Source organism: Centroberyx gerrardi, chromosome 6 (assembly GCF_048128805.1).
Source record: "Centroberyx gerrardi isolate f3 chromosome 6, fCenGer3.hap1.cur.20231027, whole genome shotgun sequence".
Classification (NCBI taxonomy): Eukaryota; Metazoa; Chordata; class Actinopteri; order Beryciformes; family Berycidae; genus Centroberyx; species Centroberyx gerrardi.
This window is the reverse complement of record NC_136002.1, coordinates 6,491,397-6,513,339: the sequence shown is the minus strand read 5'-3', so window position 1 is coordinate 6,513,339 and position 21,943 is coordinate 6,491,397. Positions and strand designations below refer to the sequence as shown.

The following is a 21,943-nucleotide window of genomic DNA, read 5'->3' as shown; positions in this document are numbered from 1 at the left end:
TTATAATTTTAAGGTGTAAAGCCGTGATCCGCCGTACTTCTTAAGGGGAACTGAGATGATGATCTAAGTGGTACATCACAGGCTGCCATGTAAAACAAAATATATTAGTTTAACTCGAGGCGGAAAGGTGAAGCGGCACGTGATTCATATGTTCCTGAGGGCGAGCAGCTCCGCCTGCTGTAACATTAATACTGAGGATTTACTTAGAGAGAGAAAGAGAAAGAGACACACAGCAGTAGATTTAGACCGATGAATCTGGCCGATATTGGCCTTTTATTAAAAAATTGGCCAGTCAGTGTCATCCACCTCGTTTAATTACATATTAATTGTAGAACTGATCAATGCTACACTGGTTACCCATGGGAAACCATTAACCTGCAATGACTGATTTCCGCACAACATTTTTGCATCATTTTTTATCATTTTTTTATTATCATCCTGGGTTTCAATGGAGAGTTTTAGTGTCCCATGATGGTCTAAATGCTGTTTCAGAGGCTTTTCCACCCTGACAAGAATATAATTCTGGGGGAAACACTGAATACTTGTCATTTTTTGAATATCGGCAAAAAATATTGACTATCCAAATAAATGAGTATTGGCCTTCAAACTCTGTGCAGCACACCTTCTCTCTTATGTTGTTCCCCTTGTCACTTTAAGAATCTTATTGTTGCAGTGCCATTTTCCATCTTTTGTTATTATTGTTTTGTATCATATTTTAACATTGCATCGTTTCACTTGTATGTTTTAAAACTGCACAAATAAAGTAAACTTAACTAAAAGAGAAAAGGAAGGGGGGTGAAGAGGAAAAAAAACTATGTTGAAAGAGAAAAGCCAAAAAAAAAAAAGACAGGTGAACATAAGGGAGGGAGAGAAGGGAGAAATGAAGGATAGCGAGGTCAAGGGTACGAGTTATGACGCAGTATCCAGGACATTTATACTCTATTTAATTTGTCACTCATCTGGGAACCCTGCGCGTGTGTGTGCGTGTGTGTGTGTGTGTGTCACATTCAGAGGACAGTCTATCGCCTAGGGGCCTCTAGGGACCCTCAGGGGCCCTACTTCTATTCCCACTCCAATTACAGTCCCGCCAGCTCTCTGTCACTCACCAACTCACACACACACACACACACACTCTCTAACAGAGGACTCACTGAAAGGACACAAACACACACACACATACCTGTATTAATAAACTCATTTCACACTGAGAGCTGTTGATGTGCATAATTGCACACCACTAAAAATAGTATTTAACTACAAAGCATGCCAAATTAGTCTGTGGGTTTGTGTGTGTGTGTGTGTGTGTGTGTGTATGTGTGTGTATGTGTGTGTGTCAAGGCTCCTGTTCTAAACAACAGGTGATATCCCAATGAACTTCACCAGTAGCATAATTTCAGCCTATTCCCATCAGGAGAAACTTTTTCTTCCCAATGAAAAGGTTTAACACTGCGGCAAAGCACTTGTCATTTTAGTATCTATATCAGGAAATCTTCATCTGCTGATCTGCGGACCAGGATTTCCCCATACTGCAGATACCATTAGTGCACCTCCACTTTCTAAAAGTTCAGAAGTTGGAGTTAAGGACCTTCTTTGGGGTTTGAGCTTGAAAAAAGAGCAACAAGACAAGATGGCTGCCACGCTGAATAAAAGAACTGCTCATTAGAAGAGGAGAGAGAGGGAGAGAGCGATCTGCCCTTTGAAAACCACCAGTCAGAATCCACCAAAACCAAAGGCTGCAATTAGACAGAACCATTACAGCCCCACTGTGAATGCGGCGTGTGTCTCACTACATGTATGTGTGTGTGTGTGTGTGTGTGTGTGAATCAGTGTGAGTCAGTGTATGTCCAAAGATAGATGTTAAGAGCAGCTAGATGAGACTTGGGAGGGTGGGTGATTATAGTTCGAAGTGTGTGTGTGTGTGTGTGTGTGTGTGTGTATGCATTTCCGTCCTCATATGCAGTACTCTGCCATGAGTCACGCCTGTATGTCAAGTAAGAGAAATGCTATGTCTGTACATGTACACACACACACACACACACACACACACACGCAGGTTGGACGTCACTCTGAGGGGAATGACGCTGGTGTCTGATTTCACCAGAGGACAGTAGAGGGACGAAAAGACTGAGACACACACACACACACACACACACACACACACACAATACCGGGTATCATCGAGAAAACTTGATTCAGTGAAATTGGTTCTATAAAGTAACCAAAATTGGTTTTTGACGGTGAATTTCGGAGATATGGCGACAGAGAGAGACGTTCTGTGTTCTGTTCACTGACAGAGACGGAGAGACAAACCAAGAGCGAGAGACAGAGGCCATTTCTTCCATTACTGCAGCGCAGACTGTCACACCATCAGGCCCACGCTCAGATAGCTTTAACACTGGAACCAGGGTCGAGTACTTTCACTAGATGCAGTTACAGTAGTTTAATTACATTTTGCAGCAACTTGGTGGTAGTTCAACTCCATTCAACTTCAGATAGTGTTTTAAGGAGTTTAATACTTTTTTATTCTGAGGTGTAACTACCAACTACTTCTGGCAAAAGAAGAAAAGAAGGGAATTGCATTTTTTCATTCTTTTATTTATATTTCTGGACTTGACTTCACTTGATTTGCCAAAATTTTTTATTTAACATCGTAATCAGTGGTATTTTTTGCAGTCGTGATTTCGTATTATATCATATTGCAGATGTATATATGCTAATTTTTTGTGCAAAGCAGATTGAACTACTTTTCGGTACATTAGGTAACAAAACTATATTTCACCTGAGGGTAGATTTGCTGTTGTTCAACTTCTTCCAACGTGAAGTAACTGGTAGCTTGGAAACTAGACTTTCAAAGTAGAGCCAGCCTGCTGCCCATGTACTCACCTACACACACACACACACACACAATAATCTGCACCCACTCACACTCTTTCAAGGGTCTTCACTCTAACATAAGGACTTTACCTGCTCTACGAGATTCACAGCTCTCTCTCTCTCTCTCTCTCTCTCTCTCTCTCTCTCTCTCTCTCTCTCTCTCTCTCTCTCTCTCTCTCTCTCTCTCTCTCTCTCTCTCTCTCTCTCTCTCTCTCTCTCTCTCTCTCTCTCTCTCTCTCTCTCTCTCTCTCTCTCTCTCTCTCTCTCTCTCACACACACACACACACACACATTTGGCTCTTGCTGCAGTGAGGGGAGATTTACAACCTCCGTTTCCAGGTTTCTCCATTCCAAGAGGACGTTTCATTTCAGCCGAACGGAGCGACCCGGGTAAATAAAGGTTACATAAAAAGCCAATCTAATCACAACACTGGCAGCGCTCTCCTCCACCTGCCCTTACACAGCAGCCACAACAACAACGACGACAACAACCCGACTAGTCAGGCGCAGAGATCGGCTGCGCTCCAAAACTTTTATTTGCCCCCCCCCCTTCTCATCACCGCGACCAAAGAGTTAATAGAGGATGGGTGTCGAGACGCTGGCTTTCTCGCCCTCGTCTCCTCTTGTAAAACGAAAGGTGCATATGTAATAACTTCGCTGGTTGTTTCTTCCACCGAGCAGTGCTAGCAGTGCAATGGCTCGGTTCCAATACTTTATATCACAGCCTCTGTTTGTTCTTTCGCACTGGGACCCATGGGAGATAGGCTGGGATCCACTACTTTACTAGATATCGCCCTTCTCCTTATGCTCCTTTTCTTTCCAACCAAAATGAGATGTGATGCAAAGATTTGATATGGCCACATTTTTTCTGTCTTATTTAACTCAACTATATTGATATATCCATGTCTGAAAAAGGCTTTACTTGGGACATAAAGGTGAGTTCCTACACATTTAAATGGGCTGATTCCCTCATGCAATTTTCAGTCATGTTAAAACTACAAGCAAGTAACTAACTAACATGCAACTTTTTCGCTTTGAGGCAGTGAAGTGAAGCAAGACATCCTAACATTTGTCACTCATCTTGACGAACTCTATGGGATAATATAGCACTGCTAGCTTACTATGTAGAAATCCTAGCAATTGGCTAACATTCTACCTGTCCAGCAGTAAACAAGCAGCTGTGTCACTTCTCATCCCTTTAGTCTCCTTCAGAGGCACCAGAGTGGGAACAACCTTCACCACTTATATTCACTGTGTTTTTAAGCAGGTCTTGTCTGCTGCATGTTTAGCTTTGCTGTGTTTTCTTTTCTTACTACTCTACGCAATTGTTGTTGTTATGACTTCGCTGCTCTGTGGCCGCTAGCCTCAGCTTGATAGGCACAGCCAGCTCACTGCTGGCCACGCCCACAGCAAACGGTATACACCCCAAAATGTCCCAGATATCATAGAGAAGCCAATTTCAGGCAAACGGGGGGATTGAGGCATAAACACACAGGGTCAGAGACAGACACAGACTGATAATGTATAACATATCCTATTTATTTATCATTTTAATGTGAAAAGAGGACATGCAAAAGGACTGGAACCCAGCTTAGCTTTCACTAAAGCTACAATACACAACCATCTTTCAATTATGTGGCTTTTATTTTTTGAATTAAAAAGAGATATAGGCTGTGATCCAAAGATTTTACTCTATATGGGTCCCTTTTTTTCTTTTATTGAACTGTAATGTATTGATGACCTTCCCATACACTAAAAAGGCCGTACTTACAATAGGGGAGTTACAATACATGACCTGATTCCCTGATGCATTTTTTCCCATTCACAATGAGAAGAAATAGGTTGGGTTCCACTACTTTTATTACTCAGCTTCCTTCGGACCATTGTCATTAAGATCAGAGATGGGACGGCGGGGCTCAAATCATTTAAATGGCCTCTAGGCAACATAACAGTATAACACTGAGGTATGGAGATATGCTGGGGTCCAATATGTTTCCATGGTGTCCTTCAGCTCTTTCTTAGCGATACAGCCACAAAGCGGGCACCAAAACTTTAAATGGCCTCCCGGGAACATAACTTTGTAACACAGCGAGAGGGAGATAGGCTACTTTCCAACATTTTTTACATGGCCTCCCTTTGTTCTTTACTGGTGGCGAGAGGAGATGGGCTCGGCTCCAACACTTTCCCATTACCCCAGGTCTAGTATCAAATAAAAAGGGCAAAATGTGCCCATTTATAACATGGCCGTGTTCAATTCATACTCTCCTCCTGACCTTCCTTTATCTCCACTGGCGCCGCAGCCACCAGCGGCTACATACCGACTTAACACATCGGACCAGCACACGCCCAACACTGATTACAGAGAGGAAATAAAGAGAGGACTTATTAACACGCAATGTAAAGAGATGAGAATGGAGGGAGGAGGAGGAGGGAAAAGAGGAGGAGGAGGAAGACGGGGCGTAGCTGGAGGGAGGAAAGAGGGGATTGATGATGCAGAAGATTAAGATAAAGATGAGTGATTGTATGTGTGCCAGTATATTTTCTACTATTGAGTAGTCAGGGTGGTATGAATTGTCACATGGTATGAATTAGGGTTAGATATATTGAGCTGATATTAGACTTTTTATTAAAAATCAGACATCAGTCAGTCAGTGTGGTCCACCTCTGATATGATGGATATGATGCAGTTTGATTACATATTTATTGTAGAATTGATCAATACTACACTGGTTGTCTATGGGAAGCCCTCAACCTGAACTGATTCTAATGTGTCATTTTGATCGAAATCCACACAAGCATGCATGGATGTTTTATTATCATCATTCCTAGTTTCATCTTAAAGTTTTATTGTCTATTGGTGCAAATGAGGCTTTTCCACCCTGACATGAATACATTTCCGGGGAATCAAAAAATAATTTGGGGAGTATTTGGGCATTTTTGGGACACTTTAAAATACTGAATTTCGACACAAAATATCGGCTATTGGCAGCTTAAGTCCAAAAAAATATCGGTACTGTCCTTCAAAAACCCATATTGGTCAAACTTTGGTATGAATGTTGTTTCAGAGACCTTGTAAGGTGCATTTTCTTAAGGAAACACAGTTGTGTATAAATGCATAGGAAGCACAAGCTCCTCCTCACCTTCATGACGATGAAGAGGACCAGGGTGACGAAGACGTTGACCTGCGGGTGCTTCCAGGCTTGGGAGTGGCCGATGTAGTCGAACTCCTCGGCGATGCCCTGCTTGGCCCACGTCCGGTTGTCCAGCAGCGTCACCAGAGACTCCTTCTGGGTCAGCTGCGGGCCGCGGGAAGTGACATCATCAACATGCGCCGAGCCATTGCAGGCAAACCCACACAAACTGCACCTTTGGCATATTTTTTTTTTTTCTTTAAATGAGAGTTTACTTGAGTTTCGTGACTTGCTAACAGTGACCACTGTTAAAAAATTATAATTTCAAGATAGAAAAGTACATGGGTGTCAATGAGAATTATTTCCTTCAATCCTGAAAAAATTATGTTTTGTAATAAAACAATGATCTACTGAGAACATATATAATAGTGTTAATTAAAGAAAACTTATGAAGAATATTTTTTTCATAACAAACATGACACATTCATTTTTTGCCACCATAATTTCCGAGATGGAAGTTCTATGAAAAAGCTGAGAAACAACTTGATGTAGGATTTTCACCTTCATTTTTGCATGCAACGACTTAATAGAGCTAAATCTCATCTTGGGGATGCAAATGTAAATATTGCCACTTGGAATGAAAATACTTTTAACACATAAGTCTATAGAGCGATGTCAGCACAGGCAGATGATATGGGGAGAGAGTATTACGACATGTCACTGAAGATTTAAGATAGCGGGCCGGGACTGCGAGAAGACAAATTCATCTGTAGCTCTGTTTTAAACCAGGAATAGCTACAGACACGGGCGGTGATAATGTCACCCACCGCCACAGAAATGATGGCCGAGGAGTGCGAGAGCAAGACAGTGGGATATGAGATAGAAACGAGGTGTGTGTGTGTGTGTGTGTGTGTGTGTGTGTGTGTCAGAAAGGTTTTAGGGGAGCGGGGAGTAGGCTGTAGAATCAGCAGCTTATTGTGGCAGATTTAGAGCTACAAGAGCCTGACTCACCCTCTCATTAGGAACCGGGAGCGTGTGTGTGTGTGTGTGTGTGTGTGTGTGTGTGTGTGTGTGTGTCTACGGCCTGAGGATGCACAGAATATTCTACTGCTAATTCTGATAATTAGACAGATGAGGGGAGCAAAATTGGAGAGAAGTCTACATTAGTCACACACACGCGCGCACACACACACACACACACACACACACACACACACACACACACACGCACACACACACAGGTGAGTCATATTGTGGGAGCCAAAGGACAGTATTCTCACCCTCCAATGTAGTGTAGTGCCACATGTGCACAGACGACACACACAAACACCCCTCTAAGCCTATGTTGTGAGTGTAAGTAGTGTACATCTAGAAATAATAAAAAAATATATAATAATGATCATAACAGCTGTGCTCAAAATCCCACGGACATGAATGATTGTCAGGCTGTTATCTAGTAAATGGCAGTGATCCAAAATGGCACAGTTGGTCTGTACAGCTACATAAAAATATAAAGACGAAAGTCCATAACCAAAAACAATGTGCATCATGCAAAGAATATACTGTATATCATGCTTGCCATATTGAATACAGTTACATAAATATAAGTCTAAAAGTGTTAGAGGTCTTCAAAATGTTGTGGTTTCTTGGTGTGAAATCAGTTCATCATGTAGATCTAGCATATTCCCTTCATTGTACTTTTCATTTTCATTTTCATTTTGTCATAGTTCATTCCAACTAGAATTAAGGTCTTAAAAAGTCTTCAATTTAACTTAATGAAACCTGTATGTGTGTCAAAGACATAGATACCCACAGCTACAGCCATGATAACTTGTAAACCAGTTTTGTTTGTTGCACACACACATATACAGTGTATTCAGAGAGTATTCAACCCTCTTGAGTTTTTCCACATTGACTGAACACAAAGTGAATATTTTTTACCTCCTTATCTTACAGGACAGATTGAAGTTGTGTGAATTGTGAGAGCATAAACATTAATAGTGTGTGAGTGTGTGTGTGTGTGTGTGTGTGAGAGAGGGGGAACCAACCTTGCCAGCCATAAACTGTCCAAAGCCAGGGGGAAATGTTAACGTGGAAACGAGTAGAGTGACCAAGGCTGGATACAGCAGACGCCTGGGAGAGAGAGAGAGAGAGAGAGAGAGAGAGAGAGAGAGAGAGAGAGAGAGAGAGAGAGAGAGAGAGGTGAGGAGAGTAATGAAGATAGGGAAGAGAGAGAGAGAGCCAGATAGAAAAGGAATGAAAAAAAAGACGATTAATTGAACTCATTTGAATAAATATTTTTCTTTCTCGTTATAACCAAGTGTGAGATGCAGCACATTCAGTCAACATCGCTACATTAAATGAATTCATGGAATCAACCAAAGCATTCACTTTGAAACGGTTCCAGAAATGTGTGTGAGTGAATGAGTAAACACCATTGATTAGTGCTCTCATGATTAATGTCTCTATCACTTTCTGTTGCAACCAGGTTTTGGACCAATGGAAAAACTTCTGGGTGAACTTCAGAGTCTGTTGAGACTATAAATCACGCTATTTCAAAGGCCGTGTGTGTGTGTGTGTGTCTCAAAATGTTTTTATCCCCAACTCTCATGTCAACTAAATTAGTCAGCTTCCCCACTGACTACTGCCATTTTACATAGCAATGTTATCATGCAAAAACCTTGTATCTCCAATTTTGAGGACTACTGAGGAAACTGGGAAATATACATTGGTCATCGAGCTAAAAACAAGGTTCCTGAAGAGTTGACATTTTACAGATACAAGGTTTTTCACAGTACAGCAGCAATATGTTTCACTGATTGGGGTCTTAAATGCTATAAGCCAGTGGTTGTAAAAAAAGTATACTCCGGGGCCCAACAAGGCACCTTGGTTCCAGAGAGAGAGGGAGAGGCTTTCAAATTATGTCACATGCTCTCTGGCGGCCATATTGGAGGACCATTTGAATGCTAAGAAAAGCCGATTGTATTTCTAAACTTACGATTTGGCTTCTCAACACTGTTCATGGTTAATACCTGTGATGTTTTGGGGACAGATCCTTTCAGCACTGACACATCTGATCGATTTTGTGTTTAGATAATTCCAACTTGTTAGTTAGCTAGCTAACCATAGCTTCTGGTAAGCTAACCATTCCTGTCTTGTTACACACTCATCTGATTTGCACTCGCTAGTGTATCTATGAGAAGCTAACGTTAGTAGTGGTTAGTAGTCCCATGTTGAACACAGAGACTACTTTTCAGCTTGGACTGACATCTATTAGTTAAAAGCATGCTATTGCAATTGCTATTGGCTGATGTTGGTCACCTGTGATGTAGGCTACCTGTTTTGTCTTAGCAACCAAGATCAGCCAATAGCAGATTGCAATTGTAATAGCGTACTTTTTTAACCAGTAGATGTCAGTCCAACTTGAAAAGTAGTCTCTGTGTTTGGCTTCCAAAAGCCAACAGTTTGTTCAGGTAGCTGACTCTCAACTCAGAGTGTTGTTTGGAAACAATTCTACCTTATAAGACCTTTTACTAATAATGTTACTGAATCTATCCCAACAATCTTTTTCAGATTTTCTTTATATTATTTTCTCCAATGGACCTCCAATGGTGCTAGTTGTGGCTGCTTGGAGATTTGTGATGCAACCGCAAAACCTCTAAGGTTTAATTTCACTATAATTGAATTCACCAGAAATTATCCCAATCAGAAAATGTATGAGAATGACTATTCTAATCATAGGTTTCACTCTCATCACTATTATCTCTCCACATACAGTGTAGACAGTTACACAACTCTATACTAAATCAACAACAAATATCTTCCCATATGGGGCCCCTGGGACTAAATCTTATCAAAAAGGTCTCTGCGGGGCCTAATGTGTGTCAATTTGGGAATCCGTGACATGAAAACATTTGAGCACCCCTGCTATAGGTTATAATGGCGGGTACAGGTGGATGACATCATCAGTGTGCCAGACTCACTTTTTCATGAGGAACTTGTTGATGGCCTTCTGTTTCCTGATGAACTGGACGATCAGTCGGTTCAGGTAGACGAACAAAGCCCCGCCGAAACCACTGGCAATACTGGAGAGAGAGCGAGGGAGAGAAGGAGAGAGAGATGGATCAGAATGAGGAGTAGCAGTGGATTAATCAGAAAGTCGGGCTCCCTTTCCAACTGCAGAAATAAACTTTTGTGTGTGGGGATCAAACAAGGAAACACACGTAAATCAGGCAGCTCAGACAGAAACACACATATCAAAAATAGATTGTCAGGATAATCGCTGATGGGGAACAACTGAGACGAGGCGTTTACTGTCAGATTCAAAGGTCGCAAATTTTACAAGAGGAAGTGATGTGCTGTGTTTCGGTGAGGTAACACATGCCAATGTCAGGTGTAAATGAAATTCAGCTTAATCAGATCTAGATGCAATCCATGATACATGTTAATGTCAGGTAGAAAGGAATTGACATAGACAACACATACAGACAGCTTTAAACATAGAAAACAGAAGGGAAAAAATAGTACAATATGTTAATATAGGCCAATTAAAATATCAAATATGGGATGGACAATGAGGGAATGGAGGGATGGAGAAAGGAGAAAGTGAAAAAGGAGAGATAACTCCCCGTGAGGAGGATATACTGTGGATGCAGAGGAGGAGAAAGGAGTTGGAGAACGAGAGCGCGCGGGGGAAAAAAAGCGAATGGAGATAAACAGAGTGGAGATGAAAAGAGAAAAGAGTGTAATGGCGGCTAAGAGAGAGAGAGAGAAAAAGAGAGAGAGTATAAAGGCAAACGGGGATGTGTGGGGGAGTCGGAGAGACAAAGCACAAAAAGAGGTTTACATAAGCGCGCATTTAAAAGCTCAGTGGGAGTCCTCTTTATGACAGTGAGAGGGAGAGAGAAAGAAACAGGAGAGAGAGGCAGAGGAGAGAAAGAATAGATTCAGACGGCTATGCAGACAACCTAATGCTTATAAATTTATCTTGCTGCATTATTAATTCCGTCAAATACTTCTAAATAAATGATGAACGGGAAGATGAGGGAGTCTTTTTCGCTCCTGTGGTGCAGCCTAGGGAAACACTGCCTGTGTGTATTCTTGTACTTCTATTCTTACTTCTATCCTTAATTCAGACCAACAGCTAAGAACAGCGACAAAATTCAATTCATTTCCGATGTGGAACAGTGGAAAACCCAGATGTGTGCCGCAATCCTCCGCTCCAAAAAGTTGACTTTTCTGCAGTGTTCAGAGCAGTAGCCAATCAGAGAGCAGGATTAGCTGTCACATGATTTTGGGAGTTTCAACGAGTTTGAATTGGGCGCTATGAGGACCAAATGTCCTCACAAAGATAGAAGGACGAGGAAAACACAGTCAATGGAAGGTCCTCACAAGTATAGCAAAACAAGTGTTTTTTTTGCACGTGGATAAATGCATGCATACTTTATATAATGCATGCATGTATGTGTGCATATGTTTTGCGCAGGAGGCAGGCTGTATTTCAAAGTCCCAGTGAGTCTCCCTGCTGAAGCCTGAAGGCGTCAACACAGTAAGTAGAGTGGTGTCTAAGTTGCTCCTCAAAGTGTCCTAGCATGTAGCACAGGACAAACTCTCTCTGGCCTAGATCACTGAGACACTGACCGACTTTCCCCGCTTGACAGCAATTGGCAGGGGAAGATGGAAACTATGCCGACACACACACACACACATACACACGCACACACATGCACACACTTGCAAAGTGTAAAAGTGGGGCTAAGCGGGCTGCCTTGTTCTCTGGAGGCGGTGTTTAGCGTACTGTATGCGGAAGTCACTCTGATCCAGCAGTGAGTGTAACACCTCCAGACAAAAAAAAAAAAGACAAGAGGGAAAAGACAAGAAAGAAAAGAAGAGAGGGATTTTCTTCTCCTGGGGAGCCCACGCACAGTTAGACACGGGCCTGTACTTTCATCTGAGAGAGAGAGAGAGATGGAGAGAGAGAGAGAAAGAGAGAGAGAGAGAGAGAGAGAGAGACCTCCTAATCTCTCCAACAGCTTTCTTCCAGGAGGCTCTGGTCCCATTCACAGCCGTGCAGGAGCCCGCAGGCGCAGGCAGGCTAAAATAAGACATCCTCAGTGCGCCGCCAACTGTCGCTGGCTAAGTGATCTATGTCAGGTGACTCACGCAGGCTATACCCTGAATTAACACCTTCACAGGCTACAGTAAGCGAAGCCCCTGAATAGTTTACACCTTACATGAGTCTGGAACTGTACGGTCCTAGTGGCAATTGCTGCCACCTGTCACGTTAATGAAGACTTATGGGAATGACCTTTGGAATGACTTGACGGTTAAAAGCAGCGACTTTACAAGTTTCATCTTGTTTGAAGCTGTCATGATGCTTTGAGTGAGGTTTTCTGTAGACTTTGGTTGCTCTTGATCAGCTTTCTGACATTTAACATGTGTACTTAGTGAGCAATGCAGTTGAGTTCATATTTTATAGCAAACCTAACAGTGTATTGTCAGCCACAAACAAAAAATTCAAGAAGTAGTTATTGTGTTTTATTTGAAATGAATATATCATTCCCTACATTTGACTAGAGGGAAGTTCATATCTACAGTCTTTCCAATGGGACGTGAAGGCAGCATGCACAGCCATTGAGCGATGTGTGCGGCTAAGACGATTGGCTGATGACTCGTCAGCAGTCAAGACTCACCCAATGACGGCGAAGGCAGGAAGCTCCTGGAGGTCGAAGGGGAAGTCTAGGCGGAAGCGGGTTTTGAAAAGAGCTGTGATGGTCTCTGGAGAGAGGACAGAAAGAAGAGCAAACTACTGTCAAAACAATGAATAAGTCTTGAAATTAGGGCTGGGTGATATGACGAGCTTACATCGTCACCAGGTAAATTTTTGCCGTTGAGAGATGGACATGTGCTGTGATCACATTGCATAATTGTAACTTAGAAACATAGAAAATCAGGATTTTCTATGATACGTGAATTGTCAAGATGTGGCATTCAGGGGCCATGTCAAAAAATGGTAAGTCAAGCATTTTATTATTATACGTTATTGTTTGACATCTCACTATTTTCTCTCATAGAGGCACATGCATCAGTTGAGCATGCACCTGCACACACGCACACATGCACACACACACACACACACACACACACCACCACCTTACCCTCGTCTCTGTTCCACACAGCCAGTACTCTGAAGATGAAGGCACTGAAGGTAGCAGCGAAGAAACCTCTCCAGTAGTTCCTCACCGCAAAGAACGTCGACGTTACCTCGATACTGAACAACACACCTGGAACACACACACATAATAATAAATCATACATTTCAAGTCTTCAAATCATATTTTCCTGAAAACGAATGAAAAAATCTGCCATTGGGGTGAGATCATTCTTCTTGTTTAGTATGCAGTTTTGTCTGTTTCAAGAATTTTATTGTAGCAGTGTCTTGAAATGGGATCACTCTGCTTGTTTTAAGAAAGTCACTTGATTCGCAACAGTGACTCAGCCTACAGCCAGTTAATGAAAGCTTTTACATTTGCTGTTGTAAACACCTACGAGGCGCTCCCTGTTTCCCGGGAAAAAGCCTCTGCTGCACAGGGAGTGATGCGGTTTACAATTATGGAAGCAACAGCAGCAGTTTGTTTGGAATTAACAGAAGAAGGTAGAAGAAATATAAGAAGCTGCAGTCTGCATTGAGTGTCTTTATTGTTAGTGTGTTGGGCCAGAGCCAAGAGAAACAAGAATCTCTTTAAGATTCAACACTACATAAAATGAGTTGTAAAGATAGTCTGAAGCTCAGTATTGCACTACTCTATGCACAGTTATATAATACAGTATATTATATAATATACATATAGATGAAATACTGTACATCCAGTATATTTTCTGACTTTCACTACTGTATGTTTTCATAGGAGACTCACCTCCTATGGGGGCGGCAAAACAGCAGCCCACTCCCACAGCACAGGCTGCTGCCAGCATCTCGATGTTCCTCGACTCGTTCTGCAGCACACACACACACACACACACACACACACATACATACACACGGTTAGATTCTCAATAGGTCTTTACGTTACGTTTCATATAATGAAGCATTTTTTAGAGCCTTTAATGAACTAACACACACGTCAAAATCAACACACAACACATGGAAGGGTTCATAAAACAGTAGACTACAAATTTCCCATCTGGTACAATAAAGTTATTGAAATGAATTGAATTGAGAATAAAAACACAAATGACTGTAATTACAAATTAGGACATTAAATATACAATAAAAACATCAACAATCTCCCTAAACTGGTGATAAAACTGACTTGAGAAAATAATAATGAAATATTCATCAATAGACAAGCTGTAGTGTAACATACAGTGAGGCAGATGGGAAAAGAACCAATGAAGAAGACTGAGCTGTGTGGTTGCAGAGCAAGGAGAGGACCAGGGTGCATGCTGGGAAATGAAGGTTTTTGGACATGCCTGATCTTACCTTGGCTCCTATGAGACCTTCCTTCAAGCAGCATGGTATGGCGATAAAGAGAGTTTAGTGTGTGTGTGTGTGTGTGTGTGTGTGTGTGTGCGCGCGCATGCTTATCCAGCTCTTATAGACTCTTGTGATTAGTATGCTGTACTTCAAAATCTGGAGAGGACTAGATACTACTGCAGTGGGACGCTACACATACACACATATACATATATACACACACACACACACACACACACACACACACACACACACTGAGATAGTCAGAGTAATATGTTGGGATGATGAGGGAAATATTAAATAGAGCTTACAGTGCAAAAAAATGTCCATCTGTACAAGTTATTTAATCTAAAATTGAGTCTTAAAAACTCATTTTAATTAAAAGAAGTGAAGAATTCTGCCAGTAGTGTGAAATAATTTCACTTCTTTCCAATGCAAAGCAACTTGTTTCAAGGATTTTTTTTTAATCAAGTGATATTTTCTTGATAGTAATGTTGTGGTCTGCCTTGTTTCAACATACTGAAACTTGAAAATGTTTAAGGAAAAACTTCAGAAACCTTTTTCACTCGCTTCAGGAAAAATATGTTTTTAAGACTCAATACTAGATAAAACACTTGTTGAACTTTTTTTGCAGTGTGTGCAGTGGATTGCAGAGCTGGGCGAGATGGAGGGCCATAGTGCATGCTGGGAAACCGAGGCCTTATCTTACCTTAGCCCCTACGAGACTGGGCTCCTTCAAGCAGCATGGCAGTAAGAAACAAAGTTCAGCGAGTAAGAGTGTGTGTGCCTGCTGTACAGTGTGTGTGTGTGTGTGTGTGTTGGATGATGGGATGGATGACTACCACCACCAGGTACCAATCTGATACAGACTCATTTTCCTCCTTAATAACTACAGAGCTAAAGGTTGCGCTCCTTTTTTTTCAATTCTTTTTATCCATCTACAAACAGTAATCGCCAAGCTCAAGCTGGGAAACACAGACTCTAGAAACACCCAGCTTACAAAACGACTGAATCAAGTCACACATGACCATTATTAACTCTGGTTTAATGCAATTAACAATTGTTTCACAAATTGAGTTTTAGCAGCAACGTTCTCGGCTGGATCTGTTGGCATCAATGGATCTGATAATAACATTTTTTAATGGTTTCTGATCCAGTATTGGCCTGTTTTCGGATAAGTGCATCCCTACTGTGTGTGTGTGTGTGTGTGTGTGTGTGTGTGTATGTGTGTGTGTGCGTGCGCTCATCCTGCTTTTATAAACGTACATACAGTACAGTGTGGTACTCTATCAGCATCTAAAAGCACACTGGAACAAGAGCTGTCTTTGAGAGCCCACAGGCTACATTAGCATACTGTACTTCAAACTCTGGAGAGGACTAGATACTGCTGCATAGGGACACTTCACACACACACACACACACACACACACACACACACACACACACACACACACACACACACACACACATACACTGCATTAATATGCCATAAAATGCAGCACAACACTCTCTGCTCTAGAGGGAGGGCAGAGGGCTACAAGGAAACAATGATGAAGATGATGAGAGAGGAGAGAGCGATTAAGAGGCAGGCGGATGAAAAAGTGAGACTGACAGACAGATAAAGAGAAGAGTGAGAGGGATAAAGGGGAGGATGGAGGAGACAGAGGGACGAGATGTGCTAAAGGAGGGCTGTAAACTCCTACTGCTGCATTGATATTGTGTTGGTATGGCAACACAGATGTTCACTGTCAATAGGAAAACGATGGTAAACTCTGTCTGAAGATGCACTTGACAGCAAAACTTGAACTCCCAACTTCTACTTTCTACTGTGCCGGAGAAGACAAAACCAGATGCTGAGAAGTCTAGTTAGATGGATGTACCTGCTCTTCTTATCTCCTCTTTCAATGAAGATAATATAGTGAATAAGTAAGAGTTTTCTTCTTCTGACTCACTGTTTTGGAGTTTGAAAAACCTTTCTGGGAGAAAAAGACGCACTGCCAAATTTTGGTTTGGCTGAGCAATTCCGATTCCTTGCTCGGCTTCCTATTGATTTACAGTGGGTATCATATTTAGTAATATTTTTGCAAAATATAACCTGTCAGACATTTAGTTCATTGTTTAATAGTCAGTAAACTCAGTAAGAAAATGGTAAAAAGTGCCTCTCTAAGTGCCTGCAGACAGAACCTGGCAACAAAAGTTGCATTTTTCCCAAGTTTTGCCTTCTGCTGCAGTAGTAAAGACAATCTGAATGTTAAAATATCTTGCAAAATTCATGTATCCACATACATTTGTCCACCTGTACTCGTCCATTCAAGATTAACTTGTGAATTAGCAAGAGCCTTCCTCGTCTGACGGTAATTTTGCTGTTTGTAAAAAATACTCCATGAGAAAAAGGTGTAGCGCCAAATTTTTATTCCAATTCCTTGCTTGGCTTCCTATTCATTTACAATGGGGAACATGTACTCAATGGAACAGGCAGCCATGTGAAGTCATTGGATTCTTATGATTGCTCTTCATATAACAGCCAAGGAATATGAGGCCATTTGACAGGACCAGGAGCACCCTAGGGTCCAAACACTGTTCCCTCATGATACTCCCATATTCCAAGATGATAACGCCTCCATACACACTGCCAAACACTTTAAAGAGGCGTTTCATGACCACCAGGAGGAACAGTGTGGTTTTCTTTTTGTTTAAGGCCACACTGTGAATGCAGCATGAGGGGATCGCTCTCTATCTCTCTGCCCTCTGTACTCTCTTCAAACCCTCCCATCCTCCCATCCTCCCCTCCGCCCGTCCTGTCATCCCCCAAGAGAGGTGCTCACATCTTCAGAAAGGAGAGAACAGATGAGAGTAAAGATTTTCTCTTCCTCCCTCCCTCGCCCTGACTCCAATCCCAAAGGACAGAGAGGAAGAAGGAGAAGACGAAGAGGAAGAAGAAGAAGAGGTCTCCCCTCTTTCAACTGAGTCTTCCTCTTTCCTTGCCCTCAGCCTCCGTCCTCATCTTTTCCACCCCCCTCCCCCCCTCCTCTCCCTTTCCCCTATGAAATTTTTATCTCCATCGCTGCATCCCTCTCCGGGCAAAGTCGGTTTTGAAGATGAAAAGGATCTAATTTGTTGACAAATAACAGAAATGATTAAACATTTATAAAACGGGCTACACGTCGTTGACTTTGTACAGGATAAAAAAAGGGATTTATTCCCAGAGAAAAAAGAAAAATAGACAAGTTTGTCCTCAGTTTTCCTCACAAAGAAAAAGCAATTGTTTTCTCTTTCGATAGATGGACGGACGGATAGACGGACAGATCTAGGGAAACTGAAAAAAAATCAAAAAGCCTTCTGTCAAGTGTTGAATCTCTTGTCGTCTATTCTCTCTGCTCTGAGTCCAAAGCTGAAGCATCAACAGATCACAGAAAGACAGATAGATAAGAAGAGAGAGCGACAGAAAGAGGAGAAATAGGAACAAATAGATTACAGCATTAGGCCGGCCTGTATCTCTGCAGCCCTCCACTGACAGCATCACTACTGCAGAACATTTCCAACTCTCATCTTCCTCCTCATTTATTCCCTCTGTTCTTGCTCCCCCACACACACCCGCTTCCTCTCTCCATCCGCTGTTAGTCACTGTTTTTTTCATTCTTTCTGTTCTTTCCCTCTGTCTTTCCCCTTCCAGTCCTTCTCAAACAACAGAACTACATGGCGAGGCACGGTGTCTTCTTGCCACTGAATGATTTTCCCTTCTCTACCCACTCTACTTGATCTAAAACATGAAAAACTCCCTTTTATCTCTCTCCTTAGCTCTTATTCCATTTCTTTTCCTAACACTGTAATGTAATTTTTGGTGATCTACGAATTGCAGCTTGTTCTACTGTTGCAATCACTGTTAGTTACTCTGGATAAGAGCGTCAGTTAAATGTCTAAAATGTAAATGTAATGTAAATATGATGAGTAGGAAAACAGTTTTGGAGGGAAAGAAGTCCTTAAAGGAATACACCAAGTTTTTGGTAAGATTAGCCTGTTTAGCATACTTTAGCATACACTATGTTGAGTGATAGTAGGCTAGCATTATCTAAAGTAAGAAAAGTGACCTTTTAGAAATCTCAAGTTCAATTAAGCAGCCTGTAAATTCATACGTTTTAAAAATATTATTAACTCAATATAACTTTGATTTGCTAAAGTGTTAGCATGGAGCACCAGAGCAAATGATCCACCGGGGACACATGGATGATTTTGGTGTCTATGTTCTCACTGGTAACTTAACCAACGGGACAATTTCCCCCCAAACTTGGTGTATTCCTTTAAAGGAAGGGATGGGTGGAGGGAGAGAGAGAGAGTGAGGAAAGGAGAGAGGGATAAGACAGGGTTGGACTGCAGCTTTCTAAAAAGCCGATGTTATCAGCGCTACGTCTGCTGTTTGTACCCCGAGTCCCGAGTGAGATCAGAGGTGAAGGAGACGGGAGGGGAGAATAGCTGAGATAGTTTCTTATGTGGTGCATGGAAGTACTGAGGCACTGTGCAAAAATCTAAAAATGTTGAGGTTTTATCCTGATGCTTCATGCCAATAAAGCACAGAAAGGAAGTGAGAAAGAGAAAGTGTGAGAGAGAGACATAGACAGAGAGACTTACTTCATAGATTCCTCCAAACAGGGACATGAACTTGCTGAGGAGAGCGGCGCACAAACTGGCGATGTGTACAAACGGACCCTGACAGGAGGAAAGAAAATATATCAAATTGGTGCCATCTTTAACATTCGCACACTCCTATTTCTTTTCCCTCATATAACATAGCACGTTTGAAAACATTTCCACAACAAAAAAAAGTCTGCTGCGCATATTGAAATTCAGAGGACGGCGTTCAAAGTGGAACTAACAGGATTAAAAGTGAGAGCATTAGAAAAGTGATGCTGAAGTTGAAGGGAGGCGAGAAGCTTGCACAGAATCCAAACTGTAGACGCTAATGCAGTAGTACACAACCAAAAGGGCCTGCGGCATGTGTGTGTGTGTGTGTGTGTGTGTGTGTGTGTGTGAGTGTGTGTATATGTGTGAGTGTGAAAGAGAGAGCGCAAGAGTGTGTGTGAGTGTGAGTATGTCTCCAGGCAAGGTAGTCTTCTGGGGGATGCCTTACTTACTGAAATTGTTTCGGCTAAAAGACTGGGAAACACTGATCTACACTTCATCACACACACACACACACACACACACACACATGCACTCACACACACACACACACACACACACACAAGCACGCCCTCACACTAGTCCACAGGATATAAACAACAGCTGCATAGCTAGTTTGGGGCTCCCCAAACTGCCATCAAAAGTTCAAGATGATAAAAATTACTCTCCAATCCAACACTCCACTCCCTCCCATTGGGTTTAGAGAAACTCTCCAGTCAATTTTGTTCCACCCTTCTTTCCTTCCTTCCTTCCTTCCTTCTACTTTTCCCTCCAGATTTCACACTCATCGCTCTTGACCTGAACCCGAGCATATCAGCCGCCGGCGTGCCATTTGTAAATCATTTGTAATTCATGCTGCAGGGATGTAGGGAGCGCAAATCTGAATGAGGGAGGGAGGGAGCTGAGGGAGGTTATGCTTCTCTGTAGTTCCTGTATCGCAGCATGCCACTTACACACAGTAACTAGGATCAGGATCCACTGTTAACTTGGCTTGACAGCCCGGTCAGTCTCACAATCACACACCAGGGTTTCCTAAACTAGGATTTGACCGATGTCGGGTTTTTGAAGGCCCATGCTGATATTTTTGGATTGAAGCTGCTATTTGACCAATTTCATGCAAAAAAGAAATCTTTTTATTCTTCTTCTATTCTTTACAGGGTGAAAAAGCTACCGAAACAGCATTTAATCCATAGGACACTAAAACTAGAGATATTCATGCTTACTTACTGTGGAATCTGATCAAAATATTGCATTATAATCAGTTCAGGTTAAGGACAATCAATCAAACTGCATCATATTCATCATATCACAGGAGGATGAAACAGACTGGCCAGTAAAATTTTTAATAAAAAAAGCCAATATCGGTTTTGAATTTCACAGCCTATGATCATATACTAGAACAATATGTTAAACACAGTGCTATATTGGAATTTTACTATTTATGCTTGCTGCGCACTTTTACACAATGTGCTGTTGTTCGTAGAAAATGTGAACAAAATGAATCATTTCAAATCGGTGATCAGACTGGTGATCAGCTATAATGCACTAAGCTGCCATTCAAACCTGGTGCCAGCTTGGTCACCAGGTCGCTGTATTTCTCTGAAGCCGTGTTAGTAAACTACAATGACCATAATTCATTGCACCTAGGACAGATAGCACTGGAGTTGTGCTGGCAGCGCCGACACAAACTGAATATAGAGGCAAAGTTGAAAACGTCGCCTGCCTCACAAAGCCAACGAAAATCAGATAGAAGTCTATCAGCATATGTCGTAGTAGCAAGGGCACACACACACACACACACACACACACACACAGCAGGGTAATTGACTAATTTCAGCTCTTTGAAGTCGTTCCTCAACCTCCTTCCAGCGGCTTCTCTTTCCCTTTCTATCAGTCTTTGAGTACCAGTAGGAGAGGGCCGAGTGCCATGTGAAGGCTGTGAGGGCACACGTGACACGCAGTGTGTGTGTGTGTGTGTGTGTGATTCCTAGAAGGCGTTTTTGTAGGACACAGTTGTGCTGGATGTGCACGTGTGGCCCTGTGTGTCTCTCTCTGTTACTGCCTGAGCCCCCTTGTCTTCTGAATCACATATTGATTGACTGATTGATTTGAAGGGTTGTCAGCTTGTACCGTGCGGTGTGGTGCTGAGCTGAGCTGTGAGTCACATGTTCTCCTAGTACACTATCTCTCTATAGAGTCATGCAAGAACACATGCACACATGCGGGCACAAAGGAATGTAAGGACACAGAGTAGATTCTTTCGTCCGTGTGTGTGTGTGTGTGTTTGTGTGCGTTACCTCCTTGCCCAGGGGCATGCCGCTGCCCAGAGCGCAGGTGAGGCCGATGACTTTGGCCACAAAAGTTTTGAAGGTGAGGTATTCCTTCAGCACCACTCCGCGCAGAATGGTCTTCATCTCTGGAATGCCCGAACCTGCATGGAGCACAACGGTTAAAGTGAACTGTGTGTTTATAGAGCACTGACACACACCGTGTCCCAGTCTGCCGCTGCCTCATACACACGTGAATAAGCAGGGTGAACAGTGAGAGGGAAAGGGCCTACACCATGGAGAGTGACACTGAAGGCCATGAACAGGCTTGTTGGCCAAACTATTTCTAACTAATTCTTCACACACCAGCCACCAGTGTGTGATCATCTGCAATTGGTCTAAAATATCACATGATTGGAGTGAGTTTTGGTCACCACTATTTGCGGTTTCCCTCGGTTAAGGTTAAATCTTCATGAGTCAGACTGTAAATCAATGATTATCACAAACTTCGAAACACT

General features: G+C 42.2%; 1 protein-coding gene across 1 annotated transcript in view; it reads right to left on the bottom strand.

The window, feature by feature from the left end:
* Nucleotides 1-21,943, bottom strand: part of LOC139927477 (chloride channel protein 2-like) — a 136,641-nt gene that overhangs the window by 41,164 nt on the left and 73,534 nt on the right. The window contains exons 5-12 of the mRNA XM_078284085.1: nucleotides 21,456-21,589; nucleotides 19,108-19,185; nucleotides 13,922-14,000; nucleotides 13,163-13,288; nucleotides 12,698-12,782; nucleotides 9,989-10,090; nucleotides 8,054-8,138; nucleotides 6,015-6,170 (exon numbers count right to left, since the gene is read on the bottom strand). Coding sequence (XP_078140211.1) covers nucleotides 6,015-6,170; nucleotides 8,054-8,138; nucleotides 9,989-10,090; nucleotides 12,698-12,782; nucleotides 13,163-13,288; nucleotides 13,922-14,000; nucleotides 19,108-19,185; nucleotides 21,456-21,589 — 845 coding nt within the window. The remainder of the gene's footprint in view (nucleotides 1-6,014; nucleotides 6,171-8,053; nucleotides 8,139-9,988; nucleotides 10,091-12,697; nucleotides 12,783-13,162; nucleotides 13,289-13,921; nucleotides 14,001-19,107; nucleotides 19,186-21,455; nucleotides 21,590-21,943) is intronic.